This window comes from Calliphora vicina, chromosome 5 (assembly GCF_958450345.1).
Source record: "Calliphora vicina chromosome 5, idCalVici1.1, whole genome shotgun sequence".
Classification (NCBI taxonomy): Eukaryota; Metazoa; Arthropoda; class Insecta; order Diptera; family Calliphoridae; genus Calliphora; species Calliphora vicina.
This window is the reverse complement of record NC_088784.1, coordinates 12,161,957-12,186,403: the sequence shown is the minus strand read 5'-3', so window position 1 is coordinate 12,186,403 and position 24,447 is coordinate 12,161,957. Positions and strand designations below refer to the sequence as shown.

Sequence of the window (24,447 nt, the reverse complement as noted above, 5' to 3'; positions counted from 1 at the left end):
AAGTTATAAAGTTATAAATTTATAAAGTTATAAAGTTATAAAGTTATAAAATTATAAAGTTATAAAGTTATAAAGTTATAAAGATATAAAGTTATAAGTTATAAGTTATAAGTTATAAAGTTATAAAGTTATAAAGTTATAAAGTTATAAAGTTATAAAGTTATAAAGTTATAAAGTTATAAAGTTATAAAGTTATAAAGTTATAAAGTTATAAAGTTATAAAGTTATAAAGTTATAAAGTTATAAAGTTATAAAGTTATAAAGTTATAAAGTTATAAAGTTATAAAGTTATAAAGTTATAAAGTTATAAAGTTATAAAGTTATAAAGTTATAAAGTTATAAAGTTATAAAGTTATAAAGTTATAAAGTTATAAAGTTATAAAGTTATAAAGTTATAAAGTTATAAAGTTATAAAGTTATAAAGTTATAAAGTTATAAAGTTATAAAGTTATAAAGTTATAAAGTTATAAAGTTATAAAGTTATAAAGTTATAAAGTTATAAAGATATAAAGTTATAAAGTTATAAAGTTATAAAGTTATAAAGTTATAAAGTTATAAAGTTATAAAGTTATAAAGTTATAAAGTTATAAAGTTATAAAGTTATAAAGTTATAAAGTTATAAAGTTATAAAGTTATAAAGTTATAAAGTTATAAAGTTATAAAGTTATAAAGTTATAAAGTTATAAAGATATAAAGATATAAAGTTATAAAGTTATAAAGTTATAAAGTTATAAAGTTATAAAGTTATAAAGTTATAAAGTTATAAAGTTATAAAGTTATAAAGTTATAAAGTTATAAAGTTATAAAGTTATAAAGTTATAAAGTTATAAAGTTATAAAGTTATAAAGTTATAAAGTTATAAAGTTATAAAGTTATAAAGTTATAAAGTTATAAAGTTATAAAGTTATAAAGTTATAAAGTTATAAAGTTATAAAGTTATAAAGTTATAAAGTTATAAAGTTATAAAGTTATAAAGTTATAAAGTTATAAAGTTATAAAGTTATAAAGTTATAAAGTTATAAAGTTATAAAGTTATAAAGTTATAAAGTTATAAAGTTATAAAGTTATAAAGTTATAAAGTTATAAAGTTATAAAGTTATAAAGTTATAAAGTTATAAAGTTATAAAGTTATAAAGTTATAAAGTTGTAAAGTTATAAAGTTATAAAGTTATAAAGTTATAAAGTTATAAAGTTATAAAGTTATAAAGTTATAAAGTTATAAAGTTATAAAGTTATAAAGTTATAAAGTTATAAAGTTATAAAGTTATAAAGTTATAAAGTTATAAAGTTATAAAGTTATAAAGTTATAAAGTTATAAAGTTATAAAGTTATAAAGTTATAAAGTTATAAAGTTATAAAGTTATAAAGTTATAAAGTTATAAAGTTATAAAGTTATAAAGTTATAAAGTTATAAAGTTATAAAGTTATAAAGTTATAAAGTTATAAAGTTATAAAGTTATAAAGTTATAAAGTTATAAAGTTATAAAGTTATAAAGTTATAAAGTTATAAAGTTATAAAGTTATAAAGTTATAAAGTTATAAAGTTATAAAGTTATAAAGTTATAAAGTTATAAAGTTATAAAGTTATAAAGTTATAAAGTTATAAAGTTATAAAGTTATAAAGTTATAAAGTTATAAAGTTATAAAGTTATAAAGTTATAAAGTTATAAAGTTATAAAGTTATAAAGTTATAAAGTTATAAAGTTATAAAGTTATAAAGTTATAAAGTTATAAAGTTATAAAGTCATAAAGTTATAAAGTTATAAAGTTATAAGGTTATAAAGTTATAAAGTTATAAAGTTATAAAGTTATAAAGTTATAACGTTATAAAGTTATAACGTTATAAAGTTAAATCGTTATCCGATTTTTTTAAAATTTTCAGCATTTGCTGATTATATCATCGAGAAGAATGTTAGACCCGAAAATCCAAAAAATCTAATATAAGAGCCAACCTAATAAATTTGCATACACATAATCTTAAAATAATAAGAGGTTTTATATCCTGTAAAGCTTTTTACTAATTTGTTATAAAAAGTTTCTTTTGTTGATAGTTTTAGTCAGGTTTAGCAAAATATAAAATATTGTTACAAACAGCAAAAGATCAAAGTTTAGACTAATATGAGACAAAAAATAAATACAATTAAAGGAAAACTGTAACATAATAGTGTTAAATTTACATAACTTTAAATTAAAATAATATTAACAATACAATAAAGTTTTGTAATGAAATCAAAATATAATAGCAATACATTTAAGCCAAAAATTATTAAAGATATTTGACTGTTGCCATCTTTTATTCCTTCATATTTGCTATTTTCGAGAATAATAATTGATCTAGAAATACTGGGAAACTTAGATATTATTACTATTTTTTCTGCATACTTTAAGGCACAGAAATTGTCCATACTTTAATATGTGTATTATATATAAAATCCAATTAAATTTAAAAGATTTATGTCAATAAAAGACAGTCACATACAATCTTTTGAATAATACTCAAATATCACTTCTCAATTAAATTAAATAGTTTCTAGAATTCAATCACAATTTTGTAAAAAATAGTTTATTCAGCTACATTGCACAAGATAAAATAATGCAATGTTGGTATTATTTTCAAATATAAGGTATAGTATATTTTCAAAAAATATTTCATAAATTTTTTTATTTTCTGTAAATCAAAATCTTGAATTATTTTAAATATTTCTATAAATGTAGTCTACACTTCAAAGTTCCTTTAGTTCTAGTATATGCAATAATTCCTTGAAACTAATTCACCTAAATTTCTTAATACATACCACCAATATTTTCCGATTCTCCTAAATTTCCAATAAAACAACAATCTAAAGAGTAAAACAAAATAAAATAATTTAGTGCAACAACAATGCAATGCAACAGCATGTAGAAGTAAATATAGTAAATATTTATTTATACAGCCAACATGTTGCCACAAAACAATACTATGCACGAAGCAAATAAATAAAATAACTTTTATAAGGACTTGTAGAACAAAACTATACGAGAAATTTGATTTAAAATTAAAACAAAATTTTGCTAAACAACATAAAAGAATTAAATAGAACTTAAATTGCTATGAACATAAGAAAGTTATCCAAACAATTAAAAATATTATTGGTCGTACATACAAATGTCAATGGCTTGAAAATTGATATGAATCATACGCATCAGAGGACATGAACAATTCTCTATAAATAAAATATTACTCATACGCTATTTATAAGCATTACTTTATAACTTTATAACTTTATAACTTTATAACTTTATAACTTTATAACTTTATAACTTTATAACTTTATAACTTTATAACTTTATAACTTTATAACTTTATAACTTTATAACTTTATAACTTTATAACTTTATAACTTTATAACTTTATAACTTTATAACTTTATAACTTTATAACTTTATAACTTTATAACTTTATAACTTTATAACTTTATAACTTTATAACTTTATAACTTTATAACTTTATAACTTTATAACTTTATAACTTTATAACTTTATAACTTTATAACTTTACAACTTTATAACTTTATAACTTTATAACTTTATAACTTTATAACTTTATAACTTTATAACTTTATAACTTTATAACTTTATAACTTTATAACTTTATAACTTTATAACTTTATAACTTTATAACTTTATAACTTTATAACTTTATAACTTTATAACTTTATAACTTTATAACTTTATAACTTTATAACTTTATAACTTTATAACTTTATAACTTTATAACTTTATAACTTTATAACTTTATAACTTTATAACTTTATAACTTTATAACTTTATAACTTTATAACTTTATAACTTTATAACTTTATAACTTTATAACTTTATAACTTTATAACTTTATAACTTTATAACTTTATAACTTTATAACTTTATAACTTTATAACTTTATAACTTTATAACTTTATAACTTTATAACTTTATAACTTTATAACTTTATAACTTTATAACTTTATAACTTTATAACTTTATAACTTTATAACTTTATAACTTTATAACTTTATAACTTTATAACTTTATAACTTTATAACTTTATAACTTTATAACTTTATAACTTTATAACTTTATAACTTTATAACTTTATAACTTTATAACTTTATAACTTTATAACTTTATAACTTTATAACTTTATAACTTTATAACTTTATAACTTTATAACTTTATAACTTTATAACTTTATAACTTTATAACTTTATAACTTTATAACTTTATAACTTTATAACTTTATAACTTTATAACTTTATAACTTTATAACTTTATAACTTTATAACTTTATAACTTTATAACTTTATAACTTTATAACTTTATAACTTTATAACTTTATAACTTTATAACTTTATAACTTTATAACTTTATAACTTTATAACTTTATAACTTTATAACTTTATAACTTTACAACTTTATAACTTTATAACTTTATAACTTTATAACTTTATAACTTTATAACTTTATAACTTTATAACTTTATAACTTTATAACTTTATAACTTTATAACTTTATAACTTTATAACTTTATAACTTTATAACTTTATAACTTTATAACTTTATAACTTTATAACTTTATAACTTTATAACTTTATAACTTTATAACTTTATAACTTTATAACTTTATAACTTTATAACTTTATAACTTTATAACTTTATAACTTTATAACTTTATAACTTTATAACTTTATAACTTTATAACTTTATAACTTTATAACTTTATAACTTTATAACTTTATAACTTTATAACTTTATAACTTTATAACTTTATAACTTTATAACTTTATAACTTTATAACTTTATAACTTTATAACTTTATAACTTTATAACTTTATAACTTTATAACTTTATAACTTTATAACTTTATAACTTTATAACTTTATAACTTTATAACTTTATAACTTTATAACTTTATAACTTTATAACTTTATAACTTTATAACTTTATAACTTTATAACTTTATAACTTTATAACTTTATAACTTTATAACTTTATAACTTTATAACTTTATAACTTTATAACTTTATAACTTTATAACTTTATAACTTTATAACTTTATAACTTTATAACTTTATAACTTTATAACTTTATAACTTTATAACTTTATAACTTTATAACTTTATAACTTTATAACTTTATAACTTTATAACTTTATAACTTTATAACTTTATAACTTTATAACTTTATAACTTTATAACTTTATAACTTTATAACTTTATAACTTTATAACTTTATAACTTTATAACTTTATAACTTTATAACTTTATAACTTTATAACTTTATAACTTTATAACTTTATAACTTTATAACTTTATAACTTTATAACTTTATAACTTTATAACTTTATAACTTTATAACTTTATAACTTTATAACTTTATAACTTTATAACTTTATAACTTTATAACTTTATAACTTTATAACTTTATAACTTTATAACTTTATAACTTTATAACTTTATAACTTTATAACTTTATAACTTTATAACTTTATAACTTTATAACTTTATAACTTTATAACTTTATAACTTTATAACTTTATAACTTTATAACTTTATAACTTTATAACGTTATAACTTTATCTCGCTATATTTTAATTATTGTTAATTTTTTTTCTGATATTCTTTTAGCACTCATTAATATTGTTATAAAACTAGTTTTTATTTATTAATAATATTTTTTCGCGCTTTTAATTTTCTGATTTTTATTACTCTCCTATTTACCTGCTTTGTTTTAAACATAATTATTTTAATAATTTTTTTGTTTTGCTAAAGTTAAACTTTTGTTCCATTTTCATATATTAAAACTGACAAATGCCACTTGTTTTAATAAATGAGTGATATTACAATTATAAAAAAAAAGTTTTTCTTTTATATAATAAACAAATGCATTTTCATGGAAAAAATTTAAAAAGTTTCATATCATTAACACATTTTCTACTTCCTTCTCACGAGTAAAGTAAGTGCAGGTGTGGTTTTTTTATAATTTTGTGGATGGGAGTTTATTTTTTAACTTTCAGCTATTAAAAAAATTAATATTTATGAGCTGTTTTTAATTAAGCTAATGTACGCTGAATGAAAGGATAAAAAAATATAAAATGTTATTTAAAAAAATATGTATATGTAAAGTATAATACATATAATTAAAAAGTTTTAGTGAGCAGATAATATATAGTTTAAGTAATATAAGCAGGTTTAAATTAATACGAGTACTATGAATTATTTAACAATGGGAGTTGTGGTTAAGGTAGCGTAGTTAAATGGAATATATTTGTTGAGATTTTATTTAAAATAATATTCATTATTATTGGCCTCCCGTACAAAATATAATTTGTAATCGCATAACACCATATTTAAAAGGGCGCGTATGATTAATATTAAACTATAGTTTGAAATAAATATTGAGTATACGTAAAGGTGTAGATTAATGAAAGTTAATATATAGCTATAATATTTAGAACTTATTATTAATTATTTATACCTTTTATGCGGTTTATTCTTTTGGGTAACTTTCATCTCACTGACTATTTTTTTTTAATTTTTTTAAAGCAAAAATAAATCAGTTGTCAGATTTCTTCAATTCTTTTAAAACAAATAGTATTTATGTATCTCTATAAATATCGCTTAAAATATTAATCACAACCAAGACTATAAATTATAACTACAAATATTTGTTAATATTTTGAAATAAATCTTATATTAGGTTTGTTAGCCAAACTAATTCGCATAAATGCAAATTCGAAACACATATTTAAACGAAATTTAACATTTCAGCATAATTATCAATATTTGTCTAGGTTTCACTAATAGAACTCACACACAGCCAGCGTTAATATGAATATTCATACATGCAATATTAATATAAACAATAGTTTATCTATCTTTTAAACATTTAACTAGATGCAACCAATTAGCAAACATTTATAAGCAGCTTTATTATTGTTAAAAGCAAACAAGCTAAAAGCCAAAACAGAGCAATCACCAAAACACATATAGATATACATAGATACATTCAAACAAATAATAATATGACACATACAAGGATACACAAACATTTTCCTGTTTCTATATCATAATCATCCTACTACAGTTATTATTATTATTGTATTTTATACTGCATACTTTAAGGCATATACAAACAAATTCATTTGTATTCTATTCATGTATGTTTTGAATATATCTATCGTATTCTAATTCATATTTTATACAGAAATTCACACAATTTCATACAATTTACTTAGTATATATGTGTGTTTATAATCAAATTTTGCTATTTCTTGCCTTTATTTGTGTATTTCGTAAAGCAAAATATGAATTATTACAGTTGAATAAATTAAGTATGTGAATGTAATTTCAATAAATTCATCGTTTGTGTACAATGCATATGTAAGATCTGCTAATAGTAAGTACTAAGCAAACTGCTCCTAAAATTTGATTAATATTACTTACAACGATTTATTTCTCATTTTGATAAAACACATATACGAGGAATTGCAAACATGATCAAGAATGCTGGAAAGTAACTAGAAGATTCCTTATATTTCAAAGGTTTGCTTTTATATAACTGTTATCATTGCCGCATTGTTATTGATCAAGCAATAAAACTAGAAAACTGAAATAATACAATTTTAGCATATAACTACTTATTTATTAGATATTTGTATGAACACTTAAAGTCATACCCATGAATAATTGTAAAGAGTCATTAGAGGTTATTTAGAGGTTATAATTTGATTTGTTCATGTCAATATACCCATATCACTCTGTCCATCCGCCTGCTGAAATCAACTTTCCGAATAAATAAATATATCCCCAATAGTTTCTATTTAAAATCTAGAAAATCGGCCGATAAATGGTTAAGATACTAGCAAAAAAACAGCGAATACCTCGATTTGTTGACCAAATATTTTTCAACATTATTTTCAATAATGTATTTTTTCCCAAAAATTTTTTTTCGTAAAATTTTTTTTCATCAATATTTTTTCAGGAAAATTTTTATTGACCAAAAAAATATTTTAAAGTTTATTTTGGTGAAATGTACATAAAGAGATCTCCTAATTCGTACATTTCTCTGAGAAATGTTTTTGGTGCACTTCGAGCACTAAATGGTTTTCATCACTAACCTTCCGAGCCTGTCAACGCATTACGTTCCATTCTGCCTAGATCGTATGATGACATACCACTGATTTTTTTCCTTTGCGTTATGTGGAGTCGAAAGTCTTCGTTGATAAGCCAGCTACAACTTAAAACTTGGAAGCCAGCATTGCGATGAAAAATGGATTCACTACGACATAGGAGGTGAAATAGGAAAACTGAAAAATGTTCACATAAAAAATGACAAATTTAGAACAAATTTAAATTTCTTTCCCCCCAAATGGTTGACCTGATTAAACAAATATTTAACATTAAATAGTTGGGAAGTTTTGCCTCACCCGTAGAAAGCTTTCTCTGGGATACGCTTCACTTTGGAACAGACTATCCGATATTGTTGTTCAATTATTGCCAGAAAGATGGATAACATTGCTAACAGTGGTCAATGCTTTCAATAAATTTATATTTTAGAAACAAAAACTATAAATTTGAAAAATTCTTATTTGAAGCTGATATCGGATTTTATTGATTTATGATTTATTTTAAAGATAATCGTAATTAAGTTGCCATTAGACTGCGAACTTAAGAATAATTTTCATAAATTTTCTCATAGAATTATGTAGTTTTCAAAGTCATTTGTTTTTATATAAAATGATTTCAGAATTTCGAAAAAAAAAATAAATTTTTTTTCCAGAATCAAAAACTTTTTTGTCAAAATTAGCTATTTTTTCTCAAACCGCCCCGGCTTCGCCCCGTAACATTTACTAATGTTAGTTCTTCAAGTTTCACCAACCCACCTACATCTGCCTGTTCTTATTTATTTGCAAATAAAATATCTAAATTTGTACTGCATACTTTAGGGAGCTTTTTTATTACATTTGACTGGACTCAAAAAAAAATATCCGAGTTTTACCAGGAATTTTAGAATTTTTTTCTTTACAAACCATCTCCTAAAAATTTCGAATCGAATAAAAAAAATCTGCCAAATCGCTCCAGCCGTTCTCACGTGATGCCATTACATACATGGACCATTTAATTTTTATATATATAGAAGAAAGCTTTTAGATTTTTTCCCTGAAGTCCTGTTTGGTCGCTGAACTTTTTTTTCAAAATGGAACATTTTAAATATTGTTTTTTTTTTGCTCAAAAGAAAGCTTAGGTATTTTCCTTTGGGAACTTGTTTGTCGTTGAGTGGGATGAGAGTGTGATATTTATCAAAATAAATGTTTTGTAACTCAAGACTTAAATATAACTTTTTTACTTTTTGTTATTGCTCAAAAGAAAGCTCGGATATATTCCTTAAAGAACTTTTTGGTCGCGAGTATATATCCCACTCGCTACCAAAAAGTTCTTTAAGGAACAAAATAAGTGTTTTGTAACTAAAGATATACAATTTTAGATTTTTTGTTCACTAACTTCAGAGAGTTCTTGAATGATCTTGTTGAAAAATTGTGTCTGAATTACTATCCAATATATCGAACCTTGGTGCAATTTTAATCTCAATCGAGAGACATCGATTTCTAAAGTTGGTTCACTTGACATGAAATCCCCCATATGTAAAAATAAAATAAATGAGAGCGTATGATTAATATTAAATTATAATTTGAATTAAATATTACGCATACGTAGAAGAGGAATATGAAGGATTTAAAGACAGTGTAATCTATAATAAAGTTCAGAACGAAGTGGAATTTGGCTATTTATAAAATGCGGATAAAAGTCCTTTGCAACACTAATGGGAAGAATTCGAAAAAAGTGAAATTTTGTTCATATCAATAAAAAATATCAGCATTTTGTGATGCTGTGATAAACTTTACAAACTATAACTCAAAATTCATTCATTTTTAATTATTCCTTTAATTCTCTGCCGCTCAGCCTTATTGTATGCTTTAATTTTTAAAATATCTTTCACTGTTTAAAGTTCCACCATATTTTTCGCTTATGCTGCTCTCTGCTATTTCATATTTTTGCAGCAATATAAGCGGCGTCTGTTGTTGTTGTTGCTTTCGGTTTAAATTACGCAGCAAAAGTGTTAAAATTTGTTGGAAGAGCTCGGGTATAATAACGTGTATTATACTCCGTTCACACATCCATACTTAAACACACTCAAAGCAATGTATATAGTGTTGCAAGCTCGGCACAGCAGGAGTGCGAAAGCATGCATACATATCATGCCAATGACACCTTTAAATTACAATACTCATATTCAAACACACTCATATTAAACACAGCAACACACACACAAATATAATGAGGCAGGCTTTTCAAAAGGTGAAAAGTGCAGATAGGTATGTATGAGTGTTTGTGTAATTTCAGACTATGATTTTTCTTTTTTTTAATGTTCAGTCTTATAATAGTGCTGCTGCAGGAATTATTGCAACAATCTGTATTTGTTGCCTGTGCTGCGTATGATGACAACCTGAAACTAACTGTATAAAATATGATGTATGTCAATCATATGAGAGAACATGTATATGTCTGCATGTGTGTGCATATCTACAGTAGTCAAGTACACTTCAAATGACAGTAGCAACAATAATGGCAATAACAACAGCAGGAATATACAAAAAAACAGCAATTGTTTGCTATTGTATGCATATAAAGGTACAAAATCACATCCATATACAGACAAATACTCACACACCAACCTCAAGTAGTAGACAGCTAAAGATAAACGTACACAACAAATTCAGAAAATGTGTAGCATACTTTTGGGTTGCTATTAAAAACTGGATTTAAAGCCTTAATAGTTTAAGGTGTAGTTTTAAGCACACTTTGAATTGTATTTAAACATATAATGCCTTAGCAGACATTGTAGAATTGAGTATAAGGGTAATTTTGAAGATGAAACTAGATTTAAACCACGTTGTTTTTTAAATAAAACATACCCAATATAGCTTTTTTGTGGATTTTCTTTATCAAAATAAATACTTCAAATATGCATGTAAAAATCTAGATCAGAAGTTGATTGATATGATATATTTTGAATTCAGTATATTAAGATTAGCACAAGACTTTCATCTAGTTTTTTTGGCTACCATATATCCTTAGCTCTGAACTCGTTTGCAGTTAACAATTAGTTAGACTAATTTTTTTTTTCGGGACAACATAAATTTTCTTGTTTCTAGAAGGTTTTACAAAATTAGCTTATAATTGGCTATGGTACAAAGAGGTAACGGATGGATTAAGATAATTCATTTATATTCATTCCAATATTGACAAAGTTGTGCCCACAGAATCGGTGTAGACTTGCAAAATACACCATTTGAAGTGATAAAAGGTCTTCCAATGAGAATCACATTTAATACAAACACCCATGCCTTGTTATTTTTATAAGAATCGTGTGCTAAAAGAGAGTATTAGTGAGAGAATGATTTGGTAGTTATAAAGCGGTTATAGCATTGGACTGGTTTGAAGCCTATAAGGTCATTAAAAAGGTCAACGGTATGAAGTTGAGTAACTTTGAAAATTCTAGGATATGTATCACGACAATATAATATATGGAGCCTTTTAGCTCCACATAAGATTTGAATACCGTCAATAATCGTCAAAATTGCAATATTTGGGGTTCAGTGATTTTCGCCAAAAAAAGTCGGGAAATATATTTTTTAACCCGAATTTTTTTTACTAAAAAAATTTGTTTGTCATAAATTCTTTTTACTAATTAATTTAAATTTTGTTTAAAAAAAAAAAAAATTTAAAAATTAAAAAAAAAAATTTAATTTTGAAATTGAATTTTTTTTTAAATTTTCAAAAACAATTTTGAAAAATTTTTTTTTAATTTTGTTTACCAAAAATATTTAAAATTTGTATTTTAAATATTTTAACAAGTAAGAAAGTATGGTCTGTCAAGCCCGACCATATAATACCCTACACTAAGTAAAATAGCAAAAACATTGTTCTTTTAAAATTTCAATAATTTATATTTTTGAGTGATTTTCGAAAGTGGTCCTTATATGGGGGCTATGACCAATTATGGACCGATCACCATGAAATTAGGTCGTGTGATTTATGTCTATATGAAAGTTTACTATGTTGAATTTTGTGACTATACCAACATTTGTAAGCGATTTATGCACGTTAAAGTGATTTTCGGAAACGGGTCTATATGGGAGCTATGACTAATTATGGACCGAACGTAACATAATTTGGTGACATGAATTTTGTATATATAAAACTTATTTGGAGCGCTATTTGTGGAGATACATTATAAATTAAACATTTATGACCGATAAAGTCCAATTTCGGAAGGACATTTGTACTGGGGCTAGGTGAAATAATGAACTGATTTCAGCCAGTTTCAATAGGCTTGGTCCTTGGGCCGAAAAATAATATGTACCAAATTTGATCGAAATATCTTCAAAATTGCGACTCTGCGCACAAGGTTTACATGGACAGCCAGCCAACCAGACGGACGGACGGACATCGTTTAGAAAGTGATTCCACTCAGAAAGTGATTCTAAGTCGATCGGTATACTTTAAGGTGGGTAGGGTATAATGGTGTAGTATGGTGTATGGTGGTGTAGGGTATAATGATAGGTGAGCAATTCGGACAAACTTTGAAGAATCTCGTAATTAAAGTTGTCAGCATATTTATAAATTACTATTTGCTTTGTATGGGAGGTGACTACCATTTCTGGTTGAACTTCATGTAGTGTTAAGAAATTTATTCATATGAAGTTTGAATTATAGTTCTCCAGTTATTTGAAAATAACAACTCACTTTGTATGGGTGGTGCCACGCCCATTTATCTAATGCCGCCCATTTTCAGGTAAGCAGCGCACAATCCCACGAAGTTTTTCGGCTTTCACAATGATAGTTCAGAACAGATATTTCATAATAAAAATTTACTTTATATGGGTGGTGCCACGCCTACTTGAAATTTCTATTAGAGGAATATACAGTAAAGAAGATCGGTCCAGTAGTTTAGCCTGTTTTAAGGTACAAACAAACAGACATAAATATGGATAAGCACAGAATTCCTAATTTTACCCGTTTTTACCTCATTGAAGATAGACTTTTGAAAAGGTACTTTTCTAAATGTATATTTTTGTGACTATAGTGAGCTAAACTAAAAAATATTTTGCTTTTAAAACAAACAAAGATGTTTAAAAACTAATGGTACTACTTTTTCCAGTTTTTCCCCATTTTCTAGCTTTATGGTCCAAGTTATGTAAATGATTGATTGTTTAAAAAATAATGTTGCCAATTTTACCGGTTTTCCTCCTTTTTATCACTTTCTGGTCCAAGTATTGAAAAAAGATATTCTGAGTTTCAAGAAAATCGGTGATTGGAGTGATTGCGGAATAAATAAACAAACAAATAAACTTACAATGATATTTATATGGATAATTGTCATGCTCAATGATTTAAAATTGTTTACACATGTAAAGAATGGAAATTTCTTTTAAAATTTTTCAATTTGTTCATTTCTTTTTTTGGAAAAATCAAAAAAACAATTTTTTACCGATATTTTAAAAAGAAATGAGTATTTTTTTAAATGAGTATTTTTTAACCACCCAGGATGAAGGATTTAAAAAGTCCTTATCATAATCATTATACCCTACACCACCATAGTGGGGAGGGTAGAATGTGTTAGAATGTGTTAGACCAAATATATTAGTCTAACACCCACCTTAAAGTGGGTGTTAGATTAATCGACTTAGAATCACTTTCTGAGTCGATTAAACGATGTCCGTCCGTCTGGTTGGCTGGCTGGCTGTCCATGTAAAACTTGTGCGCAGAGTACAGGTCAAATTTAGTACATATTATTTTATCGGCACAAGCACCAAGCTTATTGAAATTGGCTGAAATAGGTCCATTATTTAACCTAGCCCTTATACAAATTTCCTTCCGAAATTGGACTTTATCGGTCAGAAATATTTAATTTATATATGTATCTCCACAAATAAGATTTATATATTCAAAATTCATGTCACCAAATTTTGTTACGATCGGTCCATAATTAGTTATAGCTCCCATATAGACCCGCTTCCGAAAATCACTTTAATGTGCATAAGTTAACTTTCATATAGACATGAATCACACGATCCAATTTCATGGTGATCGGTCCATAATTGGTCATAGCACCCATATAAGGCCCACTTCCGAAAATCACTCAAAAATATAAATTATTGAAATTTTAAAAGAAAAATGTTTTTGCTCTTTTACTTAGTGTAGAGTATTATATGGTCGGGCTTGACCGACCATACTTTCTTACATGTTTTTCTTTATATTTAAATATTTAAAAAAAAACAGGTTTTTCTTAAGAAATTTATTTTATAAAATTTCCCATTAACTGCTACTCTTGAAAAATGTGTTCAATTATTTTAATTATTTTTTATAATGCAATTTTATTGTTCTCTATTTTTTTTTCTCCCCTTCAATTGACAATTTCTCAACAAGTTCAATATCACAGTTATGCTCTTACCCTGGCGCACACTTAAACCTTAGTTTTTTTTCACAGAGAAAATAATCATTTCTTTTATCGGTTTTGTTTTTCATTTTCTCATTTCATAGTTTTTCATCATCATAATACAAACAAGAGTCTACGACGATGTTGACATTTGTTATTACACCCAGAGAGAAAAATAAACTTGTACAAACAATAGCACTTACTGCAAATCAACAAATCAATTTTTTCACAATTTATATAGTTTTTTTTTTGCTATACATATTACTATATATTCGACAATGCATTTACTTCCATACTATATGATTCTTTATGTGAATTTTTTTTGTCGCTCTTGCTGAACTCTCTACAAGGTCTTGAAATATTCTAGAATGACAATTTTAAGTGTGCTTACAACTGCACTTGTTTTAAATTACAAATGTATGAGTGTGAGTATGTGTATATTTCTATATATACATAAATTGAAACGCTTATGTATATGTTTATATTCTTCTAACTTGTATATGTAGAGATATATGTATGTGTCAGAAGCTAAAAGGCCTAACTCCACAAAATAAAAATTAGAGTAAATTTGTGATATTTGAAAAATAGATTTCCAAAATATTGAAAATGATAAAACGCAACAAATGGTTGCAGTCCTCTTCATAAATTAAATTAAATATTACAAGAACAAAATAATTTTCAAAGAGTTCACGACAAATTAGATATTAATATAACAAATTTAAGAAATGTTCGAAAAGTGGAGTTAGGCCTTTTAGCTTTTGACATATCCATATGTATATGAAGGTACGAGTGTTTGTTTGAGATTTAGTAATATTTGTTCAATACTAACATGTTTGTTAATACAACAGAAAAAAAAAATGGAATGAAATGTACTTGTTCCCTGAAAGTACCTTTCAATATCTTGTTTTAACATAACAATGAATATTTTTTTTTCTATTCCGTTGTATGTTAGTTTATGTGTATATGAGCGTGTGTTAGCAAACTAAACATCTAGATTTTTAAGAATTTTTTGTCATAAAAATTAATGTTTGTTTTCATTGCAGTGTAATCTATGAAAGTTTGTGTTAAATAAAGATGCAAGAATGTAATTGAAATGTTCGTAGAAAAACAAAAGGTAAGACAAAGAATAAATAAACATTGACCTTAAATAGAGATGTCGTCTGTTGTTTAAATAGAATTGTTGTGTTAAGTGCAATTTTTTGTTGACAGAAGGAGGGATTTAGTTTTAAAATTTCTATGGAATAGGTTTTGTAAATTGTAGTAAATTGAGTTATGTATTAGAATCATTAATATATGTAAACAGAAGACATAAGAAAATCTTCAACTTTAGTTCCATTTTAACCATACCCAATAAGCACCAAAGCCCAAAAAATTCAAGCACTTGAACATTTTGTTGGAATTTGACTTGAATGCAAATGTAATTATGTTTTAAACTTGAAAAATATTTTAAAAAAATAAATATTTTCAAACAAAAAACATATGGCTTGAATTTCTGTGTCCTTTTTACTGGAGAATGCTATTGAAATAAAGTGTAGGGCTTAAATTACACTTGCTTTCAACTTGAATTCCAGTAAAAATGCTTATTGGGTAGATATGTCCTAGGAGGCAGTAAATTAAATATTTTTCTAATATATTTGAATCCTTCTTTTTTTATATATTCTCTAAAAGATAAGTTAGTCCTCTTCTCCGTCTCAAAATTTAATTAAGCATCCATATATTTATTCTTTATCTTACCTACTTTCCCGTGAATACTTTATAAATCATTGCCTACTTTAAGGCTTTAATTTAATTACCTTCTACTAATTATTTCCATTTGTTTTACACATTTATACTCAATTGCTAGGAAATAGAAAAGTAACGAAATCTTAAACAAAAACAAACAAAATTCCATTTATTAGCAATTTATACATTTAATTACCTGCTATAAATCACTTCTTTATCAAAACCACATTATCCATACAATGACTACTCAGCTCAACAAGCCTAAAGAATTTAAGAAGCAGGCAGGCAGGCAGGTTGTTCAAATGATTCTTGTTTAACATAAAAGTGTTTCTTAAGCCAGCACAACTTGCTCTCAATCTCATTCTGCTAAAATATGAGTTTTATTTGTAGATACTTTATTTTCATGCTGTTTTTTTTTGTGTAGCATACCAGTAAGGGTTATTGTTTTTTTTTGGGTTTGCTTTAGCGTTTACATAAAATTTATAGCCCAGCAAATGGCAAAAGTTTTATTTACATGTAATTGAATAAAATTTTATGGATGTTGAAGCTGGTTGTACTGGAGTTTGAGGATGTGAACGTATAGAATTTGTAACTAGTTACAACAAGAGCTTAAACAAATAACAAAAAACCAAAAAATGTGATATTAAAATTTATGTCCTTTCGACTACAAAACAATTTTTGAGATCTATTATGTTTTTGCTAAATATAGAAATAATACAACTAGTGACATAAAAAGGGGTGTATCCCCAAATATGTAGGAAATTACACAGTCCGACAAATAGAGAAAACATTCATTAGACACGAACCGGATGATATACATCTGAAACTATAAATTTAATGGAGAAAAACTGTGTTTTCAGTTTTTCATTTCGTGATCCTGTGTCCTTTTTTAAGAACTTCAAAGTTTCAAAGAAATACATTTTTCAAAAAATATTTAAAAATACTCCTGCTACTCCAACAATAGCAAATTGTATGTCAAAAGAACAAGAAGAGTTGTAAAATATTTTGAATTATTTTTATTTTATCCTGTAAGGATCAAAATATGTCAAAAATGTCCTTTAAAATGTTTATCCTTTAATATCTGTACGATGAAGAGCTTTTTCTTCACCGGCAACGATATAGAGCAATTCTGTATATTTCGAATTGTTGTCTATATGTTGCTGAAAAGGTTTGTTGGGCAGTGATATAAACCGAAACTAAAAGAAATTGCGACCGTGGTACCGACAAAATAAAAGAGGAGATGATTCTTGCTTGAATTCAACTATGACAATGTTTTCTTTATTTAAAATTAAAGTTCTTAAGCCTAACAATTGATCATGTAAATAAGGGCTACACTGTTGTTGTTGTATGTATTATTATTTGTCTCTCACTTCCAATGTACCAATTCAACTTATTACTAATAAGTATGTACCTATATGTATATGAATGTATGCAAAAACAAAATACTAAAGATATTGCATTTTTAAGAACAACAACAACATACTTGTTACAAGAATTGAAGTGAGAAACATATAATAAAAACTAACGGGTCATTACCAAAATAAGTTACAGTGGTTAGTATGAACAAAAATGCTAACAAATTACAGTGACAACAGTGAGACAAAAATATGAACAAATTTAATACAATAAAAAATGGAAAATAAAACAAATGAATCAAATGAATAATAACTATAAATAATAACAATACAGATTATTAGTAAATATGATACGGTGACCTAACATTCCGGCCCCATTGAAAGGGCACTTTCAAGAAAATAGTAAAGCCAGTCTGTGGATAGGGCGACGTATAATTCCCTTTGTTGTTTTGATGTCGACAACTCTAACTCGATCATCTCTACCACGAACAATATTGATGATTTTACCCATGAGCCAACGCTGCGGTGGTAAATTATCTTCTTTAATGATTACTAGGGAGCCAGTACAAATATTTGAGTTGGTGCTAGTCCATTTATTGCGGGTCTGGAGCTCGTTTATGTAGTCGTGGGACCACTTCTTCCAAAATTGTTGTTTTATGGCGCTTATTCGGGCCCAATACTCAAGTTTATTGATTTCAATTGGAGGGACATCACGTTCTGGCAAACTGCGTAAGGGAGCGCCTATCAGGAAATGGCCTGGTGTAAGGGCTTCAAAGTCACTGGGATCGGATGATAGGGGCGAAATGGGCCTCGAATTTAGAATTGCTTCTATATCAATCATTGCAGTTGCAAGTTCCTCATATGTGAGCCTTGTGTTATCGAGGGTCCTGGTTAGGTGTCCCTTGGCCGATTTGACGGCCGCCTCCCACAATCCGCCAAAATGTGGTGCCCTAGGGGGAATAAAGCGAAAATTAATAAATTGATTTGAGCAATAATTTATTATAAAATTGGAATTTTTAGGATCAAAAAGGAACGATTTTAGTTGAGCCAACTTAGAGTTTGCACCAACAAAATTGGTGGCATTGTCACAGAATATATCTGTGGGTAGACCTCTTCGTCCAATCATCCTTTTAAGAGCAGCAATAAAGGCATCTGTTGATAAGTCTGATACAACTTCTAGATGGACTGCTTTAGTTGCGAGACAAACAAAAACAGCAATATATGTCTTGTATGGTACCTTCCCTCTAATTCTTAGGTAAGTGTTTACTGGACCACAAAAATCAACAGCACATCTGGCGAAGGGCCTTGAAGGGTTAAGTCGTTCTACGGGCAAATTGCCCATCATTTGTTGAAGCAACCTTGGGCGATAACGAATGCATTGTGGGCACGAATTAACGATACGACGACATAGGTTTCTTGAATTGATGATCCAAAATCTCTGGCGGATTAACGACATTAAAGCCTTGGGTCCTGCGTGGTAGTTGCTGATGTGTAGATGACGCACGTAACAGTCGACGAAATGATTTTTGCTGGGCAAGATTATAGGGTGCTTTTGACCTTCAGAAATTGCTGCGAATTCCAAGCGACCACCGACTTTGAGCAAGTTGAATCCATTTGATGAATCGATGAAGGGATTGAGACACTTTAGTGCACCTTGAGGATCGTTTTTCTTCAGAGCTCGTTGTATATCATCTTGAAAATGATGTTGCTGTAGATTAAAAACTATTCTGAGCAAGGCGTTTTCTAATTCTTGGGGCTGTAAAGAATCAGAATGGAAAATATTAGTTTTTGTTTTTTGAGAAAAACGGAGCATCCACGCAACAATACGAATAATTTTTAAATATGAGCTATAATTTTCAACCGAATCCAGAATGTAATTAGATGTTGCTTCCAGGGAGAGTACAGTTTTGCGTTTTTCTCGGTCGATATCTTGTTGATTTTCTATGGATAGTTGATCTATTTTATTAGGAGGCCATTTGCTAGCACCGAGAGTGAGAAATGCTGGTCCATTGAACCAGATAGATGAAGCGAGTTCTTCTACAGTTGAACCACGAGACACGATATCAGCAGGATTAAAATGCGTTGGAACATGTCGCCAAATACAGCCAGTAGTTAGATCCTGAATTTCCGATACTCTGTTGCCAACAAAAACGGATAACGTAGAAGAATGTTGCTTTAACCAGTGAAGAACTATTTGAGAATCTGTCCATAGAAATACTTCAAGATTTGGTATTGCGAAAAGATTTTTGACTTTAGAGTATAATTTAGCCAAAAGTTGTGCGCCACATAGTTCAAGTTTTGGCAATGATTTTCTTTTCGTCGGGGCAACTCTAGATTTGGCAGTAAAAAGACGAACAGAGACATTTCCTGAATTAGTTTTAACACGAAAGTAGAAACAGCATCCATAAGCGCGAATTGATGAGTCACAAAAGCCATGAAGTTGAACTGATTGAGATTCAGCAGCGAGACAAAAACGAGGGATTTCAAGGGAATTTAACGTTTTGAGATCAGAAACAAAATATTCCCAAGCCAAATGTAGTTCTTGAGGGATAGATTCATCCCAGCCAATTTTGAGAATCCACAATTCTTGCATGATGATTTTGGATTTTATAATAAGCGGAAAAGTCCTAAGGGATCGAAAAGTGATGACGAGAGCGACAAAATTGTTCTTTTGGTGATTTTTCCATCAATTTGAACTTTAGGTGTAAACGAAAATAGAAATACATCTTTTTGTTGATCCCAAGTAATACCAAGAGCATTGGTCACAGCTAATTCATCAATATTTAGATCTTTTATAGTTTTGTCGTCTTGAAAACTTCTATGATTTGAGTGCCATTTGTCCAATTGAAACGAACCACGAATTAGAATTTCATTCACCTCTGTCTTAATTTTAGTCAATTCTTCTATTGAATCTGCACCACCGATAAAATCATCAACATAAAATGATGACTTTATAGTTTTTGCACCAAGTTCGAATTGGTCCATGTACTGGTCTGCGAGATAGTGAAGACTTTTAATGGCTAGGTAGGGAGCAGCAGACATTCCATAGGTAACTGTATTCAACTGATAAGTGCGAATTTCTTCTTCTTCAGAATTTCTCCACAAAATGTACTGGAATTTTCTATGGGAAGAGTCAATAAGCACTTGCCGATACATTTTTACTATATCAGCTGTAATAACGAAACGATGAAGACGAAAACGAAGTAAAATTTTGTACAGCTCATCTTGAATCGTTGGACCAACCATAAGAATGTCATTGAGAGACCTTTGAGATGATGACGGACAGGACGCATCGAAGACCACCCTTAATTTTGTTGAAGTACTATTAGGTTTGAAAACACAATGGTGAGGGATGAAATAATGAGGCACATCTAAGCGGGGACTACGAACAAGACTCATATGACCACAATCTTCATACTCCTTCATAAAACTCACATATTGTGATTTGAGATTGCTGTCACGAGCAAATCGTCTCTCTTGAGATGAAAATCTTTTAAGAGCCATATTTCGCGAGAGACCTAAAGTGTCAGCGGATTCTTTGAAGGGTAATTTAACAACAATTCTACCGGAAGATTCACGATGGACAGTATTATTGAAAAACGATTCATAATCAGCTTGTTCTGGAGTCAAAGTATTTGAGCCAGATGGAATTTCTTCGATTTCCCACAATCGTTGTAATTTTAAATCAACTTCCTCTTCTATCGAGAGCATACAAGAAGAACCAGTATCGTTCGATTGGTTTGATAAATAACGACCAGCTACAATCCATCCAAATAGAGTTTTATGTAATTTTGGCAAATTCGGACCAAGTTTAATTTGACCAACTGACAAAATATCAAAGAAAGTTTCTGTACCAATAAGCAAGTCAATTCGTTTTGATTTGAAAAAGTTTTCATCTGCAAGCTGAGTATTTGGGGGCAAATTCCAGGTTGAGACGTCTAATTCAGCATCAGGTTGATAAGAAATATGAGGTGTGACACAAAATGAAAGGGACACTTCAAAATCAGTAACTCGAGATTTCACATTTGTTGACGACCTATATTTCGTTTTACTATGAGTATTACCAATGCTAGCGACTTCTGTAGTTTGTTTTCTACGAGGCAAGTGCAATTTTTGAGAAAATTCATCCGTAATGAAATTCAATTGAGAGCAAGAATCCAACAAAGCACGTCCGAATTGATAGTGACCTGTAGCGTCACGAACTAGAACCATGGCAGTAGCAAGAAGCACCTGTTCCGGTGAGGATTTTTCCATATGAGTATGGACCGAGGCATGAGAGTCATTCAAGGCAGCACGAGAAGTAGATGGTTCAGCAGTCGGGGACGAGGGCCTAGAAGCTGACTGAGACCGATGAAGCAAACTGTGATGCAAGCGAGAACAAGATTTGCACTTGAATGTAGAGGAACAGCTGTTAACTTGATGCCCTTTTGACAAACAATTAAGACAAAGCCCTAGTCGTTTGACATTTTCAAAACGTTGACCGACATCCATATCTTTGAAGCGAGGGCAACGAGTAATTGTGTGGTCAGTTTTTGTGCAAAGAACACAAACACGTTTCGAAACCGAAAAAGAATAGCCAGTTTTTGAGCTTTTATATTTGGACTTACCAGATTGATGATTGTCAGGCTTACGGTGGGCCACATTTGTATGGCTGGTGTCAACCGATTCCAAAAATTGGCAATGCCTTTCAAGAACCTTGGAGCAATCATCCCATGATGGCAGTTCAGTGAAATCCAAAGAGTCTTTCCATTTTCTTTTTGTCTCATCATCAACCTTTTCCAAAACTATGTAGATCAGCATCGAATTAGCAATGTCACTATCTGAGCCTAGAGACAAAAGGGAGCTATAAAGAGCAGAAACATTATCAACGAGACTTCGTAATTGTGCGCAATTGTATTTGGACATGGCTGGAAGTTCAAATAGAGTGGTAATATTTTCCATAAAAATCAGTGAGCTATTGTCGTAACGCGTTTTCAGCCTTTCTAGAGCCTTGGGGTAATTTTCATTCGTAATCTGGAAAGCCTTGACCGTTTCCAATGCTTGGCCTTGGAGGCAGTTCAGCAAATGGTTAAATTTTTCGATATTCGATAGGCCAAACTCACGATCGATAACTTGGTTGAACGACGTTATAAAATTTTTGTACTCACTGTACTTACCACTAAATGTGGGCAATTTGAGCTGAGGCAATTTATTGTTGTTAACAGGAAAACAAATTGTAGAGTCGGACATGGTTGTATTGTGGACATCCTCACCAAGTTGCGCTTGAATATTCATTTTCACTGCGATGTACAAGTCTTCAATTTCAGGCCTACCATTGTCATCAGGATCATATTTCTCAATTTGGGTTTGATACGTCAGTATCTGCTTGAAATATGACTCCAAAATCCCCAAACGGCACTTCAACTCGGCTGACGAAAGTGTCTTACCTTCACCCCTTCCATTGGCTTCAACTTGGTTTTTGATGCGGGTTATACTTTTCTTAGTATTAGCCCGTTGCTGCTTAACTTCTTCCAAAGTCATCTCGAAAACTTCAAAAAGTTGGGTTAGGAGAGCCAAAAAATTTCCAAAAATAATTCACAAAATGGAGACACAATTTGTTAGCACTGTAACCGACGACAGTAATTTACGCCAAAAAATTATTATATACAAGCCTTATATATTTATTTTATATATGTACCGCAATATTGCGAGCGACAAAAATGTTGATGTACAGAAAATATTACACTATATACTGGAACCAAATAAATCACGCACTGTTTATGTATTTTTGTATATAACGATAAGCGGCAAAAATTAAAGTCACTGTTTTTTATTTATTTTTCCACAAAAACTGTTTTTATGTACCGAGCCAACAAATTTTATATTTGGTTAGATTAAATCTCAATTAAATATTTTTAACTTATATGTTTGTTCAATTTATGCCACAACAATTTGTTCCAAAATGTTTTTAAATACACTGTCTCTTTATTTTTCACAAAAGTTTTTATTTTAATAAAATTGTTTTTTATTTTTAGTTTGTACCACAAAGTTTCTTTTTTAACAAAATTGTTTTTCTTTTTTGTTTGTTTAACAACGAACAATCCACTCACGCACGACCTGTACACTTGTAGATTTAAGATGTACTTCAACGAACAAATTGGAATGTACCACGGACCGGCAGGACGACAAATTTAGCAAAAATTTGGATAAATATCGTGCCCCACGTTGGGCGCCAAAATGTACGATGAAGAGCTTTTTCTTCACCGGCAACGATATAGAGCAATTCTGTATATTTCGAATTGTTGTCTATATGTTGCTGAAAAGGTTTGTTGGGCAGTGATATAAACCGAAACTAAAAGAAATTGCGACCGTGGTACCGACAAAATAAAAGAGGAGATGATTCTTGCTTGAATTCAACTATGACAATGTTTTCTTTATTTAAAATTAAAGTTCTTAAGCCTAACAATTGATCATGTAAATAAGGGCTACACTGTTGTTGTTGTATGTATTATTATTTGTCTCTCACTTCCAATGTACCAATTCAACTTATTACTAATAAGTATGTACCTATATGTATATGAATGTATGCAAAAACAAAATACTAAAGATATTGCATTTTTAAGAACAACAACAACATACTTGTTACAAGAATTGAAGTGAGAAACATATAATAAAAACTAACGGGTCATTACCAAAATAAGTTACAGTGGTTAGTATGAACAAAAATGCTAACAAATTACAGTGACAACAGTGAGACAAAAATATGAACAAATTTAATACAATAAAAAATGGAAAATAAAACAAATGAATCAAATGAATAATAACTATAAATAATAACAATACAGATTATTAGTAAATATGATACGGTGACCTA

General features: G+C 27.9%; 2 protein-coding genes across 2 annotated transcripts; both read right to left on the bottom strand.

Moving 5' to 3' along the window:
- Positions 1 to 17,985: 17,985 nt before the first annotated feature.
- LOC135959932 (uncharacterized) lies at positions 17,986 to 20,187 on the bottom strand. Its single transcript, XM_065511082.1, has 4 exons — positions 19,456 to 20,187; positions 18,885 to 19,350; positions 18,647 to 18,779; positions 17,986 to 18,544 (listed from the first exon to the last, which is right to left on the bottom strand). The coding sequence occupies exons 1-4, from the start codon at positions 20,185 to 20,187 to the stop codon at positions 17,986 to 17,988; spliced, it is 1,890 nt and encodes a 629-aa protein (XP_065367154.1).
- A 14-nt stretch (positions 20,188 to 20,201) lies between these two features.
- Positions 20,202 to 23,114, bottom strand: LOC135959931 (uncharacterized). Its single transcript, XM_065511081.1, has one exon. The coding sequence runs from the start codon at positions 23,112 to 23,114 to the stop codon at positions 20,202 to 20,204; it is 2,913 nt and encodes a 970-aa protein (XP_065367153.1).
- Positions 23,115 to 24,447: the final 1,333 nt, after the last annotated feature.